We start from the raw sequence: 20,840 nt of genomic DNA, 5'->3' as shown, positions 1-20,840 counted from the left end.
TTTCAGCTTAGAGTGACGTAAACACATATAACAAAGAAAACGGCACTTATCAGATCAAAGCAAAATAAGCAGTCGATTCAAACCAGACAAAGCACGTGAAAAATGAAGGGTACCCGTATAAATACGGACGGAGCACCTGACGCATAGCAATGGCTACGTGGTAAAGCTTACCTGATTAGCTCACGACTCGAACCAAACTACTGTAGCTGTATCATCATTCATTCGACCTAAATTGTGTCTCATACTACAATGGACCAACTTTGTTTCGATTTGGAGGTGCAGCCTAAAACTTTTCTCTCCCCTTGAATTTCGAGACTCAAATTTCAGGTGCGGGTTAGATTCGGGAATTTTTTTTTCCTTTATTTCAAGTCTCATTTTTCAGGTGCGGCTTAGATTCGAGTGCGGCTTAGATTCGAGTAAATACGGTAAATGTCTCTTTACCTGATTTGTCATTCTAGAAGAGCACCATCCCCATGCCATATATCCATTACTATAATGACAGGGAAGGGTGGGTTGAGCCTGAATTTTGGGAGTAAAGGTGTGCTGCCTGAAGCTACAATTGCATGGCTGTGTTGACAGGCATTCATATAGACTGTGCCCCCTTTGGGTGTAATTGGTTAAGCAGACATGTTATACTGGCAGCGTGAGAGATAAACCGTGCATAGTAGTTTATTTTGCCAAGGAAAGTTTGAATACTTTTAAAATTCAATAGTGCTGCTAAGTTTAAAATAGCTGCCTTGTGCTTATATGTGGACATGTTACCTGAGCTGGTCAAAACTTTTGTACCACACTACATGCCTCCCATTTCTGTGTTGTATGGCCCATGCAAGCTTTTGACAATGTTAACTGGAGTGCTCTTTTTCAAATTCTGAAGGTGGCAGGGGTAAAATACAGGGAGCGAAAGGCTATTTACAATTTGTACAGAAACCAGATGGCAGTTATAAGAGTCGAGGGGCATGAAAGGGAAGCAGTGGTTGGGAAAGGAGTGAGACAGGGTTGTAGCCTCTCCCCGATGTTATTCAATCTGTATATTGAGCAAGCAGTAAAGGAAACAAAAGAAAAATTCGGAGTAGGTATTAAAATTCATGGAGAAGAAGTAAAAACTTTGAGGTTCGCCGATGACATTGTAATTCTGTCAGAGACAGCAAAGGACTTGCAAGAGCAGTTGAACGGAATGGACAGTGTCTTGAAAGGAGGATATAAGATGAACATCAACAAAAGCAAAACGAGGATAATGGAATGTAGTCAAATTAAATCGGGTGATGCTGAGGGGATTAGATTAGGAAATGAGACACTTAAAGTAGTAAAGGAGTTTTGCTATTTAGGGAGTAAAATAACTGATGATGGTCGAAGTAGAGAGGATATAAAATGTAGACTGGCAATGGCAAGGAAATCGTTTCTGAAGAAGAGAAATTTGTTAACATCGAGTATAGATTTAAGTGTCAGGAAGTCGTTTCTGAAAGTATTTGTATGGAGTGTAGCCATGTATGGAAGTGAAACATGGACGATAACCAGTTTGGACAAGAAGAGAATAGAAGCTTTCGAAATGTGGTGCTACAGAAGAATGCTGAAGATAAGGTGGGTAGATCACGAGATCACGTAACTAATGAGGAGGTATTGAATAGGATTGGGGAGAAGAGAAGTTTGTGGCACAACTTGACTAGAAGAAGGGATCGATTGGTAGGACATGTTTTGAGGCATCAAGGGATCACAAATTTAGCATTGGAGGGCAGCGTGGAGGGTAAAAATCGTAGAGGGAGACCAAGAGATCAATACACTAAGCAGATTCAGAACGATGTAGGTTGCAGTAGGTACTGGGAGATGAAGAAGCTTGCACAGGATAGAGTAGCATGGAGAGCTGCATCAAACCAGTCTCAGGACTGAAGACCACAACAACAACAACATGGCCCATTGAATACGTGCACTTTTATATGCTGCTGTGAACTGCAGCCTTTTCTGAGGTGCCCACCTCCAATTGTCCATTGCACGCAGTTCCTTTCACATTGCTTGCTCGGAAGCTAGTTGGGATGGACCTGAATTCACTAACAGCAGTAGTTTGTGTTGGCTTGAAACTGATTGTTGCTGTCAAGGAGGGACACTCATCGCTGGTCCCATTAGTTGTAGACATATTGGACAGTCTGATACTTCAACAAATCAGCCAAATTCATTCACTTTATAATCACAGGCAAGTCCAAACACAGTAGTTTCTTTCTGCAATTCTGTGTCCACACATTGACCCACTTAACTCTGCCACTTTCCTTAAAAAAGCTGTACACTCATGCTCTCTCAGATCATGATGATCCGATATGGTATTTAAAGGGCATTTATAAGTTCTTAAAAAGTGTTACAATTTTAAAAGTAGGTTTATTCGTTACAGTGTAAACAAATTTTACGGTATTATATGCCTGCAATCTCAGCAGTGATGTAAGATCTGGTCCTCAATGAGCTGTTGCGCAATAGAGTTTTACTTAGCATATAAACTGTCCACCACAGGAATATTTGAGAGTATTACTTAATTCCACTATTTGTGCATTGGTATCTAACGTGAGCTTTACAAATGTGTGTTACAATTTGAGCATTTCATTGGTCTCTTGTTGTCACAACTTTATGGACAGAATTTGCATCTGGCATGTTTGCAGTTTTGGTTGCCACCTCTGGAACTTGGTGTTGATGGACTTCCTGTTTGTATTCTTCTAACAGTGGCTGCTGACTGTTCATTTCATGACAAAATTTTTCTGGCTTTAGCACAAGGAGTAACTGGGAGCATTCCCAATTCATTGAGAAATCTTCTTTTCCAAAGAACATTTTTTTCAACCCTTGATTTATTTCTCTCCACCCCACAAAAGCATTGTAGGCAGAAGTGTCAGTAATATTGTAGAAGATGATTATTGGCCAGCGGTAGGTTTTTTCTCTTGCATGTGTAGGTGCCAATAAGTGCATACAATAGGTCAGTTGCTACCTTACTTGGAATGGAATCCAATAACATTTCCGTCTTCTTGTCTTCTCTGTTGCTTATTTCCTCACTGTTGTGCATTGTGCTCATTAGGACAACCTGGTTGTTCTTCCTTGGAACATAAGATACAGTGGTGGTATCCTTAGTAAAAAGGATCTTTGAACTATGAACATTATCTTTACTTGCTATATTATTAGGAATTTTAGGCTAATCTTTTCTGACAGTCCCCAGAATTGCAAGATGTCTTTTGAGAAGTCCTTAGCGTAATGCATATGGTGTGAAGAAATTGTCAGGTGATGTTTTGTCCTTTTACCTTATACATCAGATCCATTGAACCCTCATACCTTGATTTTTCTCATGTGCTTGTCCAAGTAATTTTCCTGTAGAGATTTGTATCTTTAAAACATAAGAAGTAGTACTATCACACAGTGTCCATATTTTTACCGCATATTCCGAGGCTTTGCTCAGTATATATTGTTTGGATGGACAGCATCCTCGGAAAGCTACCATTGTTCATCCACGGTTACATATGTGCTAGGATTATATAATTTTGAAAGTATTTTCACTCTTATAGGTACCAACTTGTCATTTACTCTTCGTGCTCTTCAATCAGACTTGTCATCGAAATGTAATACATGAGATGCAACAGTACCATTTTAGTGACATTACAGCAGGAAAGATGGCTCTATGTGTTTCTGGATACCACAGATTCTTTGTTGATTCACCATATGATTTATTCACACCAGCCAGTAATAACCATCTCCATAAACTCTTTGACTCTCAATATTATTAATCTCCACCATAATGCTCTGAACTTTATTGTTTGACATAATTTGAAAAGATGATTTTACATCACTTACCTTGGCGATGGTGTATTCTGTTGCACTGGGAGTCAGTTCAATAATGTTTGCATTAGATGCTGTTCCAGTTCACGGAAAAGGTTCTAAGCTCCATGTGATTTTGTTTTTAGTGTGAGTCAGTTGAACAGCTTGCAAATTGTTATTAGAGGCATCAGCATCTGCCATGTCTTTTCAATAAGATGAAGAATCAGTGTTGTCATCATTGATTTGATTTTCTTCTTCAGAAATATTCTCCTCGCTGTCAGATGCATTTACTAATGCTTCCAACTGCTCATTGGAAAGAACTTGTTCTGTCATTATAGCCACACAGAAATTACTGTGATAGATACACGAACCATGTCTGCACAAAACAGTTATTAAAATGTAACTGTTAGTGATAATGTGCGTTCTACACTACCTACAGTGCTCTAAACTAGTCAGTGAAAGTGACCAGAGTGCTGTTTGAAGAGAGTGACTAATATTTTGTCTGGTGAGCTTATTATACATGAGTTGACTGTAGTGCTTCAAGTGATGGAGTGTTGAGAAAAGTAGTGTTGTGATGAACTCAGAGGTATCACCATGCACAGGAGCATGATAATTTGTCAGAAGCATCAGACCAATATGAAGATTCTAACTTGAGTTCAGAGTTGAATTTGAAGACCTAGAGTACTAAAGGCAATTGTAATGGCAGGGCGTTGTTATTCTCCCGCGTAGAGAAAATGCCATGTTTCTAAAACAGTAAGAATGACATGAAGTAATTCGTTATTCTGTGGCTCTAAAGATTTGCTTATTGCTGAATTAATTAACTCAGTTTTGAAAGTCCCAGCACATTTTGGACCATTCAAAAATATTCTCGGATTTCTTGCCACATCAGTTGACGGTAAAACCTCAAGCTTTCGATAATTACTCCCATCATCATCATCATCATCAGGAGCAACTGACTGTCAAATCTGTTACTGTGATGGCCTTACACAGCCCTAGATGGCTTCTGATTGTTTGGTAATTATGCAGTGCTGTCGCAGATGGTGTCAACATGTGCTGGTGGGGCCACCACTTCTGTCGTAACATAACCAGTGTAGTGAATACCTCTGGCTCTTCTGTGCATCGAGAGCTTGTTTCCCTACACTGCTGAGATTTTGTACAATGAAAGTCAGACATATACCTTGGCAACTCAGTATACCACAAGCCAATACACACTGATTTATGTCTTAGCGCCTAGAGTTCTCACTATTCATTTCAGAAGAGAGCAGTTTTAAGTACACTAATACACAGAGCAATAACTGTTTCTGACAAAGACCACTTGAATTCTGAAATTTATCACCTTAAGCACATTTATATAAAAACAGCTATGGATCACGCAATGTTCAGTGTTCTTTAAGAAAAGGGAATGTGAAAATGTTGAACATAGATATGATGAGCCATCAATTGCATTCATTCCTTTCTGCAGCACTACATCCGGCAAAATAGGTTGATCTCTGGAAAGACGAGGTGTAAGATCTGTTCTCCAACATTCTAAGACAATAAAGGAGATGCTACACCCTGTTAAGGACAATCTCGAGCACAGGATCCCTGGGATCCTATTCTTGGAAGTCTACAGCTTACGTTTGCATTACTTCTACCTTTGTCAGCTATTCTGGCCTGGAATTAAGAAAACTCTTATACTACTTTCAGTGCCCCATTCCCTAATCTAATTCCCTTTGCACCACCTGTCTTGGTCTACATTCCATTACCCTTATTTTACTTTTGTGCCAGTTCATCTTATAAGTGTTAATAATTGTTACTTTTCCTTGCTTCATTAGTTTGTTCACTGTTGTTTTGTAGAAAACTGTCAAGGCATTTGTTATTTGGTGATACAACAAGTAAAATTCTTGCAGGTTCTTGTGTGCATGTGGAAGACATGGATAAAATAGCAGCAATTTTGGGTGAATACAACAAGGATTTAATATCTGTTGACTTTTGGAAAGCAACTTCATTGACATCAGTTGGAATGAAGGCACTGAGCCAATGCCACAAATTAGAAGAAGTAGATTTTGGTTGGTGGTAAGTCAATAATGTTTTACTTGGTAATATCCTTACGTGTATTTTTTATTGAAATTTGAATTTGTGTGCAGATTAATGACTGTTGTTCTCATACACTGGCCAGCATGAGTATGGTTTTTGGGCAGTTTTCCATATTTGTTTAGCGAAAATGGGACTCATCCTCGCTGTAGTGAAACTGCACTTTTCTTCATTACCATTATAGATACATAACACTTTGTGACATCCAGTTACAAACTGTTGTTCAGAGGTGCTTTCACAATCCTGTCACTGCTATCAACAAGCAGTCAGTAAGACCTGTTGCTGAGTTCTTAAGAAGTTAACAGTAAAATGTTGTTCACAATATTCAACATTGCAGTTAATGTGAGAATGAAAGCTAGACCTTTTCCTTGCCCAGTCCATATTCAGTTAAGATAGTGGTTCATCTATAATGACCCCAGTATTGTAAAGATTTTATGAAAGAAGAAAGATTTACAGTTGAACGTGTCATCATTAACAAAGTCATTAGAGACAGGGGACAGGTGTGGACTAGGGAAAGAAATTCTTCATGTCCTTTCCAAAGAAACCATGTTGTTGTTGTTGTGGTCTTCAGTCCTGAGACTGGTTTGATGCAGCTCTCCATGCTACTCTATCCTGTGCAAGCCTCTTCATCTCCCAGTACCTACTGCAACCTACATCCTTCTGAATCTGCTTAGTGTATTCATCTCTTGGTCTCCCTCTACGATTTTTACCCTCCACGCTGCCCTCCAATGCTAAATTTGTGATCCCTTTATGCCTCAAAACGTGTCCTACCAACCGATCCCTTCTTCTAGTCAAGTTGTGCCACAAACTTCTCTTCTCCCCAATCCTATTCAATACCTCCTCATTAGTTACGTGATCTACCCACCTTATCTTCAGCATTCTTCTGTAGCTTCACATTTCGAAAGCTTCTATTCTCTTCTTGTCCAAACTAGTTATCGTCCATGTTTCACTTCCATACATGGCTACACTCCATACAAATACTTTCAGAAACGACTTCCTGACACTTAAATCTATACTCGATGTTAACAAATTTCTCTTCTTCAGAAACGATTTCCTTGCCATTGCCAGTCTACATTTTATATCCTCTCTACTTCGACCATCATCAGTTATTTTACTCCCTAAATAGCAAAACTCCTTTACTACTTTAAGTGTCTCATTTCCTAATCTAATCCCCTCAGCATCACCCGATTTAATTTGACTACATTCCATTATCCTCGTTTTGCTTTTGTTGATGTTCATCTTATATCCTCCTTTCAAGACACTGTCCATTCCGTTCAACTGCTCTTCCAAGTCCTTTGCTGTCTCTGACAGAATTACAATATCATCGGCGAACCTCAAAGTTTTTACTTCTTCTCCATGAAATTTAATACCTACTCCGAATTTTTCTTTTGTTTCCTTTACTGCTTGCTCAATATACAGATTGAATAACATCGGGGAGAGGCTACAACCCTGTCTCACTCCTTTCCCAACCACTGCTTCCCTTTCATACCCCTCGACCCTTATAACTGCCATCTGGTTTCTGTACAAATTGTAAATAGCCTTTCGCTCCCTGTATTTTACCCCTGCCACCTTCAGAATTTGAAAGAGAGTATTCCAGTTAACATTGTCAAAAGCTTTCTCTAAGTCTACAAATGCTAGAAACATAGGTTTGCCTTTTCTTAATCTTTCTTCTAAGATAAGTCGTAAGGTTAGTATTGCCTCACGTGTTCCAACCTTTCTACGGAATCCAAACTGATCTTCCCCGAGGTCCGCTCCTACCAGTTTTTCCATTCGTCTGTAAAGAATTCGCGTTAGTATTTTGCAGCTGTGACTTATTAAACTGATAGTTCGGTAATTTTCACATCTGTCAACACCTGCTTTCTTTGGGATTGGAATTATTATATTCTTCTTGAAGTCTGAGGGAATTTCGCCTGTCTCATACATCTTGCTCACCAGATGGTAGAGTTTTGTCATGACTGGCTCTCCCAAGGCCATCAGTAGATCTAATGGAATGTTGTCTACTCCCGTGGCCTTGTTTCGACTCAGGTCTTTCAGTGCTCTGTCAAACTCTTCACGCAGTATCTTATCTCCCATTTTGTCTTCATCTACATCCTCTTCCATTTCCATAATATTGTCCTCAAGCACATCGCCCTTGTATAGACCCTCTATATACTCCTTCCACCTTTCTGCCTTCCCTTCTTTGCTTAGAACTGGGTTGCCATCTGAGTTCTTGATATTCATACAAGTGGTTCTCTTCTCTCCAAAGGTCTCTTTAATTTTCCTGTAGGCAGTATCTATCTTACCCCTAGTGAGACAAGCCTCTACATCTTTACATTTGTCCTCTACCCACCCCTGCTTAGCCATTTTGCACTTCCTGTCGATCTCATTTTTGAAACGTTTGTGTTCCTTTTTGCCTGCTTCTAATTTACTGCATTTTTATATTTTCTCCTTTCATCAATTAAATTCAATATTTCTTCTGTTACCCAAGGATTTCTATTAGCCCTCGTCTTTTTACCTACTTGATCCTCTGCTGCCTTCACTACTTCATCCCTCAGAGCTACCCATTCTTCTTCTACTGTATTTCTTTCGCCCATTCCTGTCAGTTGTTCCCTTATGCTCTCCCTGAAACTCTCTACAACCTCTGGTTCTTTCAGTTTATCCAGGTCCCATCTCCTTAAATTCCCACCTTTTTGCAGTTTCTTCAGTTTCAATCTGCAGTTCATAACCAATAGATTGTGGTCAGAATCCACATCTGCCCCTGGAACTGTCTTACAATTTAAAACCTGGTTCCTAAATCTCTGTCTTACCATTATATAATCTATCTGATACCTCTTAGTGTCTCCAGGATTCTTCCAGGTATACAACCTTCTTTTATGATTCTTGAACCAAGTGTTAGCTATGATTAAGTCATGCTCTGTGCAAAATTCTACAAGGCGGCTTCCTCTTTCATTTCTTCCCCCCCAATCCATATTCACCTACTAAGTTTCCTTCTCTCCCTTTTCCTACTGACGAATTCCAGTCACCCATGACTATTAAATTTTCGTCTCCCTTCACTACCTGAATAATTTCTTTTATCTCGTCATACATTTCATCTATTTCTTCATCATCTGCAGAGCTAGTTGGCATATAAACTTGTACTACTGTAGTAGGCATGGGCTTTGTGTCTATCTTGGCCACAATAATGCGTTCACTATGCTGTTTGTAGTAGCTAACGCACACTCCTATTTTCTTATTCATTATTAAACCTACTCCTGCATTACCCCTATTTGATTTTTTATTTATAACCCTGTAATCACCTGACCAAAAGTCTTGTTCCTCCTGCCACCGAACTTCACTAATTCCCACTATAACTAACTTCAACCTATCCATTTCCCTTTTTAAATTTTCTAACCTACTTGCCCGATTAAGGGATCTGACATTCCACGCTCCGATCCGTAGAACACCAGTTTTCTTTCTCCTGATAACGACGTCCTCTTGAGGAGTCCCCGCCCGGAGATCCGAATGGGGGACTATTTTACCTCCGGAATATTTTACCCAAGAGGACGCCATTATCATTTAATCATACAGTAAAGCTGCATTTCCTCGGGAAAAGAAACCATGGAGAACCTAAATCTGGATAGGAATTGAAATCATGATGGTCCTGAGTGCGATTCCAATGTCTTATATTGTGTCACCTCATTTGGTAAATTGTTACGGACTGAGATTGAAGAAATTTATGATGAGATAAAATAAGTAATTCAGTTAGGTAATGGATACGAAAATTTAATTGTTAAGGGGGACTGGAAATTAAGGTGATGGGACCTGGATAAGTTGAAAGAATGGGAGGTTGTTGAAAGTTTCAGAGGGAGTATTGGGCAACGATTGATTGGAACAGGGGAAAGGAACACAGTAGAAGATAAATGGGTAGCTTTGAGAGATGAAGTAGTGAAGGCTGCAGAGGATGAAAATGCTGTAAATGGGACAGGTGGAAGATAGTACAAACATCTAAAAAATGGGATTGACAGGCAGTGCAAGATGGCTAAGCAGGAATGGCTAGAGGGCAGATGTAAGGGCTTAGAAGCATTTATCTTTAGGGGAAAGGTAGATACTGGCTACATGAAAATTAAACAGGCCTTTGGAGGCAAGAGAAGCAACTGTATGAATATCGAGAGCTCAGATGGAAAACCAGGCCTATGCAAAGAAGGGAAAGCTGAAAGTTGGTAGGAGCATATTGAGGGTCTATACAAGGAAGAACAACTTGCAGACAGTATTACAGAAATGAAAGAGGACATGGATAAAGATGAGATTGGAGACATGATACTGAGAGAAAAATTTGACAAACCACTGTAACACCTTAGCCAAAACAAGGCCCCAGAAGTAGGCCACATTCTGTCTGTTCTACTTATAGCCTTGGGAGAGCCAGCCATGACAAAACTATTCCATGTGGTGAGCAAGATGTATGAGACAGGCGAAATACCCACAGACTTCAAGACGTATATAATAATTTCAATTCCAAAGAGAGCAGATGCCAACTGTGTGAATATTGTCAAACTGTAAGAGTAATAAGTCGTGGTTGCAAAATACAAACCCAAATTCTTTACAGAAGAATGGAAGAACTGGTAGATGCAGACCTCGGGGAAAATCATTTTGGATTCTGGAGAAATGTGGGCACATACAAGGCAATACCGACCCTATGACTTATCTTACAAGATAGGTCAAGGAAAGGTAAACCTATGTTTATAGCATTTGTAGACTTTGAGAAAGCTTTTGACAGTTTTGACTGGAATACTCTCTTTCAAATTTTGAAGGTAGCAGGAGTAAAATACAGGGAGTGAAAGGCTATTTACAACTTGTACAGAAACCAGACACCAGGTACAAGAGTCGAAGGGCATGAAAAGGAAGCAGTGGTTGAGAAGGGAGTGAGACAGAGTTGTTGCCTATCCCCTATGTTATTCAGTCTCAACATTGAGCAAGCAGTAAAGGAAACCAAAGAAATATTTAGAGAAGGAATTAAAGTTTAGGGAGAAGAAATAAAAACTTTGAGTTTGCCGATGACGTTGTAATTCTGTTGGAGACAGCAAAGGACTGAGAAGAGCAGTTGAATGGAATGGGCAGTGTCTTGAGAGGAGGGTATTTGATGAACATCAACAATAGCCAGAAAGGATAATGGAATAGCCAGAAAGGGTAATGGAATTTAGTCAAATTAAGTCAGGTGATGCTGAGGGAATTAGATTAGGAAACAAGACACTCAAAGTAGTAGATGAGTTCTGCTATTTGGGGTAGTAAAATAACATGATAGCTGAAGTAGAGAGGATATAAAATGTAGACTGACATTGGCAAGAAAAAAATTTCTGAAGAAGAGAAATTTGTTAACATCAAATATAAATGTGAGTATTAGAAAGCCTTTTCTGAAAGTGTTTGGAGTGTAGCCATGTGTGGAAGTGAAACATGGTTGATAAACAGTGTAGACAAGAAGAGAATATAAGCTTTTGAAATATGGTGCTACAGAATGGTGAAGATTAGCTGGGTGGATCACTTAATTAACGAGGAAGTACTGAATGGAATTGGGGAGATTGTGACAAAACCGACTAGAAGAAGAGATTGGTTGATGGGACACATTCTGAGACATCAAGGGATCACCATTTCAGTACTGGAGAAAAGTGTGAGGGGTAAAAATTGTAATGGATACGAAAATTTAATTGTTAAGGGGGACTGGAAATTAAGGTGATGGGACCTGGATAAGTTGAAAGAATGGGAGGTTGTTGAAAGTTTCAGAGGGAGTATTGGGCAACGATTGATTGGAACAGGGGAAAGGAACACAGTAGAAGATAAATGGGTAGCTTTGAGAGATGAAGTAGTGAAGGCTGCAGAGGATGAAAATGCTGTAAATGGGACAGGTGGAAGATAGTACAAACATCTAAAAAATGGGATTGACAGGCAGTGCAAGATGGCTAAGCAGGAATGGCTAGAGGGCAGATGTAAGGGCTTAGAAGCATTTATCTTTAGGGGAAAGGTAGATACTGGCTACATGAAAATTAAACAGGCCTTTGGAGGCAAGAGAAGCAACTGTATGAATATCGAGAGCTCAGATGGAAAACCAGGCCTATGCAAAGAAGGGAAAGCTGAAAGTTGGTAGGAGCATATTGAGGGTCTATACAAGGAAGAACAACTTGCAGACAGTATTACAGAAATGAAAGAGGACATGGATAAAGATGAGATTGGAGACATGATACTGAGAGAAAAATTTGACAAACCACTGTAACACCTTAGCCAAAACAAGGCCCCAGAAGTAGGCCACATTCTGTCTGTTCTACTTATAGCCTTGGGAGAGCCAGCCATGACAAAACTATTCCATGTGGTGAGCAAGATGTATGAGACAGGCGAAATACCCACAGACTTCAAGACGTATATAATAATTTCAATTCCAAAGAGAGCAGATGCCAACTGTGTGAATATTGTCAAACTGTAAGAGTAATAAGTCGTGGTTGCAAAATACAAACCCAAATTCTTTACAGAAGAATGGAAGAACTGGTAGATGCAGACCTCGGGGAAAATCATTTTGGATTCTGGAGAAATGTGGGCACATACAAGGCAATACCGACCCTATGACTTATCTTACAAGATAGGTCAAGGAAAGGTAAACCTATGTTTATAGCATTTGTAGACTTTGAGAAAGCTTTTGACAGTTTTGACTGGAATACTCTCTTTCAAATTTTGAAGGTAGCAGGAGTAAAATACAGGGAGTGAAAGGCTATTTACAACTTGTACAGAAACCAGACACCAGGTACAAGAGTCGAAGGGCATGAAAAGGAAGCAGTGGTTGAGAAGGGAGTGAGACAGAGTTGTTGCCTATCCCCTATGTTATTCAGTCTCAACATTGAGCAAGCAGTAAAGGAAACCAAAGAAATATTTAGAGAAGGAATTAAAGTTTAGGGAGAAGAAATAAAAACTTTGAGTTTGCCGATGACGTTGTAATTCTGTTGGAGACAGCAAAGGACTGAGAAGAGCAGTTGAATGGAATGGGCAGTGTCTTGAGAGGAGGGTATTTGATGAACATCAACAATAGCCAGAAAGGATAATGGAATAGCCAGAAAGGGTAATGGAATTTAGTCAAATTAAGTCAGGTGATGCTGAGGGAATTAGATTAGGAAACAAGACACTCAAAGTAGTAGATGAGTTCTGCTATTTGGGGTAGTAAAATAACATGATAGCTGAAGTAGAGAGGATATAAAATGTAGACTGACATTGGCAAGAAAAAAATTTCTGAAGAAGAGAAATTTGTTAACATCAAATATAAATGTGAGTATTAGAAAGCCTTTTCTGAAAGTGTTTGGAGTGTAGCCATGTGTGGAAGTGAAACATGGTTGATAAACAGTGTAGACAAGAAGAGAATATAAGCTTTTGAAATATGGTGCTACAGAATGGTGAAGATTAGCTGGGTGGATCACTTAATTAACGAGGAAGTACTGAATGGAATTGGGGAGATTGTGACAAAACCGACTAGAAGAAGAGATTGGTTGATGGGACACATTCTGAGACATCAAGGGATCACCATTTCAGTACTGGAGAAAAGTGTGAGGGGTAAAAATTGTTAAGGGAGAGCAATAAATGAATACACTAAGCAGATTCAGAAGGATGTAAGTTGCAGTAGTTATTCGGAGATGAAGAGGCTTGCACAGGATACAGTAGCTTGGAGAGCCACATCAAACCAGTCTTCAGACTGAAGGCCACAACAAGTGAGAAAATCTTCAGTTGTCCCTATACAACATGAAATGCATTTAAACACTTGTGATCTCGAGAAATAGTGTTATTTGTTTAATATGATTCAGGAGATGATTAAAGATTATTAATTATCAACTAATTGTAATGTGATATTTTTAACCTAATCTTTAAAGGATTCTTTACGAAAGAAAATAATGAATTTCATCTCGTATCAATAGATTTTAGTCTTTCTTATTAAGCAAACTCATCATGATACTTAGAGAGGATCACTAATTATTAAGTGTTGTGATTATGAGCAAAAGAGCAAAGAATTATATTGTCACATTGTAACCAGAAAAGAGTCCAAATCTGAAAGTAGGATCATCAGTGAAGTACAATACTTAACACTAGAAGCATGTTTACTATGAACTCCAACAAAAGGCCAGAACAGAACTGACCTTGACAGAGAGTGCTGCTATTTATAGAGATGTGAGTTCAAGTTTTGAGTTGAAGAATTGCTCATTTTACTTTTGCAGTCTTGGTTTTGGAACACCAGGCGACAGCTTGCATGCGTTGGCTAAAGGCTGCCCCCGTCTCAAAAAACTGTTCCTTGCTGCTCTGAGAGGTGTGAGTGACCGGGACCTGGATCTTTTCATTGAAAACTGCCCTAAGATGGAACAAGTTGATCTCATGGGTGTCAGATGTATTTCCAGAGAAATATGTCTTAAGTGAGTATTTTGTCTCACTTGTAATTTTTTGTATGTTATTCTAACTGCTACAAAATACACTTCAAGGCAGAGGCAGGTCTTTGTGATATGGTTAGTGACAAATGTTGCAGAAAGTAAATGTTTTTTGCTGAACTAGTTTTGGACATTGTGCTCATCATCAATTGCAGAGCCAAAATATCAACATTTACAGAATAGTTTAAGGTCTTGTTTCATATCATTCCACTTACTTATCAGTTTGTCTAAATAGTGGAAGTTTGAACATGTACTTAAAATGTAGAAACATTTTCACTCTTGAAAAGGCATATAACAGGAAGTACATATGCCTTTGGCTTATGAATGAGCTCTCCTCAAGCGAAAAATTTGTGGCAGAACAGTCACTTCCTGCATTGCATGTTCCCCGTACCAGGACTGTTGCAATCTGATTGCAAACTGTATATACATCATTCTACCACAATGAATAGTGTCTTCTAGGGAATTCGGAAAAATTGATAGATTAGGTTAGAACACAGTTAGTTCAGATTAACGCAGTAGCATTAAAATAATTCATAAATCTATTTGCAGAACTGCACTTGGGTAACACATGATACTTCAGTTTCTTTCCACATTCTTGAATTTCCTCTCCAAAGATACATCTAGCACATGTAAGATCACATATCAATTTATAGACTTTTTTTGTTGGACAAACAAGAAGCAGCCTTAAACCAGGCTTAAAGAGTATATAGATATTACAAGTTAGATCAACATGATTAACTTGCAGTAATTGCTCACAAAAAGCCACAACATTCCTTCACAATAGAGAAGCCATTATTATCTCCACATTATTGACATTATTTTTATTATCACTGAACTAATAGAAATCTTCATCCATATGCCCTAAATAACTGTGTAATATTCAAGGAACAATACAGTTATACGTAATCCAATTGTAGAGATTGGTAACTGAGCTGGACTCTTTGTTTTTAGGGGTTATATGGAATTTGAATGTAACGTTGCTATGAAGATATTAGTGAGAGTCCTGCATTTACTGCTCTCCACATTGTTTTCTCCAGTCGGCCAATCGTGTGCTTTTTCAGTAACGTGGACAATAAAGAATTTAATTAACAATAAACCAAAAGCCAGTTCCAGCTACAATTTGATTTAGAAAAGTCCCATATCCCACAACACATTTTTTCACACTGAAAAATCAGGTAAACTGCAACCACAGTGCAAATAATTAAACTGAACATGATGTCCAGATAGATACAATATCATTTCTAGTTAATATGAGAACATGTATGCCTAAGTAAGCGTGCATCTCAAGATTGTTATCATCCAGTCGGAGTCTATTCAGAATTACACTCAATGTGTGCAACACTACAACAATGATAATTCACAAACCTTTGTCAGCAGGCAAAAATTATTTTTACTGCTGCATACAGCTTAATCATCTGTTTCTGCTTACTGTTGATACTCACTATGCAGCAAAACTAAAGAATGAGCTTAAGAAAATTCCAAAAAATAGTATGTAATATGACGTGAGGATATAAGATCCTCAGACAGCCCCAGACTTTAAAAAACAATAACCTAGAAGTTTAGGGCAACTTAAAATTTTATTGTGAAATGAAGAAAAAAGAGCAAACGTTAGGTAAGAATACAGCTTCTAAAAACAAATGCAAGAATGATACCGTAGGAAAAAACTTAACAAATGTAATGCTTAAGAAAAAATGGTAGTGAAGACAAGACATAGAAAATTATTCGTGAGATTTATTGTCCCTGTAGAAAACACAGCAGTGGGATGAATGTAAGCAGTTATTAACCAATATGCATGCATTAGGAAGAAAATTCCAATTGGCTCTCTTCAACAGAAAGTTTGTTTTAATGCTTACGCTCTCGATAAACGTTATTATTCATTTAATACGGATTATCAGTTCTCGGCTAACAGCAAATTGACAGTGTTTTTGACCAAATCTTTAACAGACTCTTCACAAAAGAAAATAATAAAATTTATCTCATTCAACAAATTCTAGTCTTTCTTATTGAACAAACTCATCATGATATTGAAGAGTGCCTTCTTAGAGAGGGTAACTAATCATCAAATAATTATATTGTCACATTGTAACAAGAATCAAGTTCAAATCTGGAAGCAGGGTCGTCAGTGAAGTGCAACACTTAACACTGAAGGCATGTTTATTATGAACACCTAAGAGCAGCCACAACAGAAGTGACCTCCTGGATGGAGAGTACTGCTGTTTATACAAATAGCTAATATTTCAGACTACACTAACATAGTAAATTTCAAGAACCTTCCAAAAATAACGATTACTGGTGATTGGGTTTCACCTGTCAACTGACAGCAGGTCAGCCAGCAGTGCTAACTGCTACGCCACACTGAATGCAGCACAGTTCATGGCATTGCTCCCTCTCTTGGAGAAACATCAAACTTCTGTATCAGAAGTTCTCTCTGAAACTGGCTACAGCTCCCTGTATCTAGATGATGTCATCGGTCCTCTGTATAGCAGCACTTGAAGGTCCTCTCATTCTGATAGTGTTGTCATACCTGTTCACTGTAATAAGTGTCGAAAATAACACTTCTGATCGGAACTCTGTAATCATTGAGCTCTGTAATCATTGAGCAGGTCTTTCAAAATCTTTGAATGTGATGTCCCCATTGTCACTCTGGACCTCAGAGCTGTAATAAGGCTTTAGATGTGGCCATCATCCCTGCACATTTGTCTTTTTGGTGAAGAATCTTAATCCTCGATTCCATATGTGGGATCTGACAAGTAACAAAAGGATATGATGTGGCTCAAAGTAGCACTGTAACAACTTTTCTGGTAGTCCCGCTTTCCGCGCAGCTGTAAAAATCCATACCAAATCTCCTGGGCTGAATCTTACTGGTTGGTGCGTGGCATTACAGTGCTCTTGATCTTTTTCCTGTGTGTCTAAGGTCCGTATGTGAGCCAATTGTGTTCGGTCCTGATAATGAAGCGTTTCGCACAGTCATCCTGAGTATCGTCCAGTTGAAACAAGAAGAGTTTATTCTTTTTAGTTTTGACCTCACAACCATTGAGCAGAAAGACTTGTGTGAAGCCTGTAACATCTTTACCATGTTTGCATGCGAATGTCACAACTTGCAGTATTGTATCCCAGTCTCTTTGCTTGACATCAACTTACTTCGAGAGCATATCTACCAACATCTTATTAAAGTGTTCTGTAAGACCGTCATCTGTGGGTGGTGTCACAATGTGATAGTAGTCTTGACAGGAAGACTTTTCCCTAATCAGAGATCATCACATGGGCTTCTCTGTGTTCCCAAATGATGTCTCCTACAAGGAACCTTCCAATTCCTGGAGCGTCGGTGGCCATGCCGGCTTTGGTGACACCATAGTGGCTGAGACAGTCAGTGCAAACTATTATCTGTTGATTCCCATCTTTCGACGTTGGGAACCTCTCCGAGAGGTCGATTTCAGTTCGGTGGAATGGTGCTGCTGCAGGTGAAACTATTACCAGATGCCTCAGAGGTAATTTTGGCACATGCTTTTGATGCTGGTGTTTCATACAGTGGCTCACAAAGTGTTTTAACAGATCAGTAGAGACCTGGCCAGTGATACCTGTCTAGAGTCTTCAAAAATCCCAGGTGATCAGACGCTGGAGTGCCATGGAAAAACTTGAGGATAGCTGGCTGTGGATGAGCTAGGTGACATGCAATTTTTAAATTGGAATTCACCTTTGGTTGGGCCCTCATTCTTCAAGATTTTTATGGTTTTCAGCAATGCAGAATCTTCCATCTTTTCAGCAGTAGCATCACTTAGTATGGCAGTGACCAAGATTTTGTCCACACATTTAATGTGCAGTGATGACAGATTTAATACACACTGGTGTGTTCCATCACAGGATTTCTTGAAAGGCAGTTGGGGTCCTTGTGCCTGCATCTGTTTTTTTGTACCACTGTAACACCATATTCCTGAAGTCTCAATGCTCATCTTGCCAGTCAGTCTGACAGATCCTTCAGGATAGTTAGCTGTCACAATAGTGAACTATTCCTGAAGTCTCAGTGCCAGTCTCACCAGTCGACCTTACAGATCTTTCAGGATAGTCAGCTGTCACTACAGTGAATGGTTTGTCAGATAAATACGGCCAGAAATTGGTGGTCCAAACAACTTGCAAACCCGCTCTTTTTCAGTAATAGACTCCTGGATTGGAGAGTACTCTGGAACCAGAAGTTTTCACTTTTTCAGCACCATCCTCAGTTTGTACTAGAACTGCACCTATCGCATAACCTCTAAAGTGGGTGTGAAGTTTTGTCTCAACAATCTCATCATACAATGCTAGAACTGGCTAAGATGATAGTGCTTCCTTAAAAGCAAAGAAAGATCATTCTTGCTTCTCGTTCAAGAAAAATTTGTCTTCTCCATGCAGTAGTTCTTGCGAGGTACATGCCGTGGTACAGAATTCCTTTGTGAATTGCTGGTAATATGAGCACATTCTGTTTGCGAAACTTTTTTCATCATAAATGTGCTGACAAGTTCGGAAATCTATGACTGCTCTTATTTTCTTGGTATCAGTATGGATTCTGTCACCATTCACTAGGTGCCCCAAGATTTTTATTTCTTTGACAGTGAAGAGGCACATTTTCAAATTTGAGGAGAAATGTGCAACCTGAACACACTTGAACACAGTTGTCAGGTGGCTTAGATGTTCTTCAAATGTCTTCAAAAAAAGGCAGTGTCATTCTGGTAGTAAAGACACACTGTCCATTTAAGGTGACAAAGCAGGTTGTCTATCATACCCTTCAAGGTGGCTGTAGCATTACGTAATCCAGAATGCATAATTTTGAACTCACAGAGGGCAAAGAGCTATGAAGGCAGTATTTTCCCAGTCAGCCTCATCATCCTCAATTTGCCAATACCCAGTCTGGATGGCCCTAGTTGAGAAAAACTTAGCTCCTCTCAAGCAGTCTGAAGTGTCACCAATGCACAACAATGGGTAGACATCTTCTTTCATCTTCAGTAGTCAGTGCACAAAATGCTACATGCCATCCTCCTTCTTCACAAGGTGCACATGGAGGAACCAAAGACACTTTGAGGGTTCAGTGATGTCATCATTCAGTCTGCCATCGTGAAATATCTTTTCCACTTCCTTCTGGTTTATCCATCGTTCAGCCGGCAACACTCTACATGAGTCCCAACTAGTTGGATGATGATTCCCAGTATTGATATGCTGTTTTCCCTTGAATCGCTTGGTCTGTCTTCTCTCCACTCTGCATTTAAAAACGTCCAAAAATTGATTCAGAATAGCTAACTGGTCACTCTAGATATGTTGGCAGTTCGATAATGGTTTCTCATCTGCATTATGTGGAGTGATATGGGAGCAGCATTCTTGGTTGGCATTAAGCTGCCATTCGTGGACTGGTTCAGCTGTCCCTACACATATACATTTAGGGATGAGTTTTGGCTGCTAATGATAATTAGCCATCCAAAGTTCTCCTTGACCACCTACAATGATCATCACTGGCATGTAGATTATTTATGTAAGTAAGTTAGTTACATGTTCCACGGATCATTTTAATGATTCTTTTATCAAAATGATGCCGAGCGAGGCAGTTTACAGGATATGTATCCATAATTAGTGTTAATATTAATGAACACATTGTTATTTTTAGTTCTCAAGGGGTAATAAAGGTTATTTTTCCCTCTTAGTCTTGTAGGTATGGGCATCACCGTCTTAAAAGATCAATAGCTTGTAATGAAAAAGAACCAACTAAAGGGAAAGTTTTCCTTCCATTTGTAAAAAGTGTCACAGATCGCATCAGTAAAGTACTTGAAAAGCACCATATTGATACAGTGCTTAAACTAACAAAAATTGTGCCCATAGGAATGACAAAAAGAAGCATTAGCACTCACCTTAAAGAACATGAGAGCATTTGCCACCTGGGTAATATGGATAAATCAGCAGTAGCAGATCATGCACTAGAACTGGAAAACCATCAGATTCATTTCTCCGACGCCATGGTTTTAGCAAGATCTAATAATTGCTACATTAGGATGTACAGAGAGGCCAATGAAATTCAAGAGCACAAAAACAATTTTAACAGAAAAGAAGATGGCTTGAAATTAGACAAGCTGAGGGCTTTAGTGCTAAATAAAACAACAGTGCCAACTCTTCCTCACTTCATACTCCATAGCATATGTCAACGCTACTCCGTACCTCAGGCAGCGATCTGACGACTTCATGAACTGACCACCGCGTCGATTCATATAAACAATATAATAGAGGGAAACATTCCACGCAGGAAAAATATATTTAAAAACAAAGATGATGTGACTTACCATACAAAAGCGCTGGCAGGTCGATAGAAACACAAACAGACACATACATACACACAAAATTCAAGCTTTCGCAACAAACTGTTGCCTCATCAGCAAAGAGGGAAGGAGAGGGAAAGACGAAAGGAAGTGGGTTTTAAGGGAGAGGGTAAGGAGTCATTCCAATGCCGGGAGCGGAAAGACTTACCTTAGGGGGAAAAAAGGACTTCTGCTTGTGTCTGTATATGTGTGGATGGATGTGTGTGTGTGTGTGCGAGTGTATACCCGTCCTTTTTTCCCCCTAAGGTAAGTCTTTCCG

General features: G+C 39.2%; 1 protein-coding gene across 2 annotated transcripts in view; it reads left to right on the top strand.

Annotated features, from left to right (window-relative positions):
- Nucleotides 1-20,840, top strand: part of LOC124788198 (F-box/LRR-repeat protein 4) — a 166,034-nt gene that overhangs the window by 107,531 nt on the left and 37,663 nt on the right. For both annotated transcript variants that reach the window (XM_047255378.1, XM_047255379.1), the window contains exons 10-11: nucleotides 5,667-5,832; nucleotides 14,046-14,237. In XM_047255378.1, the coding sequence (XP_047111334.1) occupies nucleotides 5,667-5,832; nucleotides 14,046-14,237 (358 nt within the window). The remainder of the gene's footprint in view (nucleotides 1-5,666; nucleotides 5,833-14,045; nucleotides 14,238-20,840) is intronic.

The sequence above is a fragment of the Schistocerca piceifrons genome, chromosome 3 (genome assembly GCF_021461385.2).
Source record: "Schistocerca piceifrons isolate TAMUIC-IGC-003096 chromosome 3, iqSchPice1.1, whole genome shotgun sequence".
NCBI classification, from domain to species: domain Eukaryota; kingdom Metazoa; phylum Arthropoda; class Insecta; order Orthoptera; family Acrididae; genus Schistocerca; species Schistocerca piceifrons.
The sequence above is the reverse complement of the archived record's forward strand: the minus strand, read 5'-3'. Positions and strand labels throughout refer to the sequence as shown.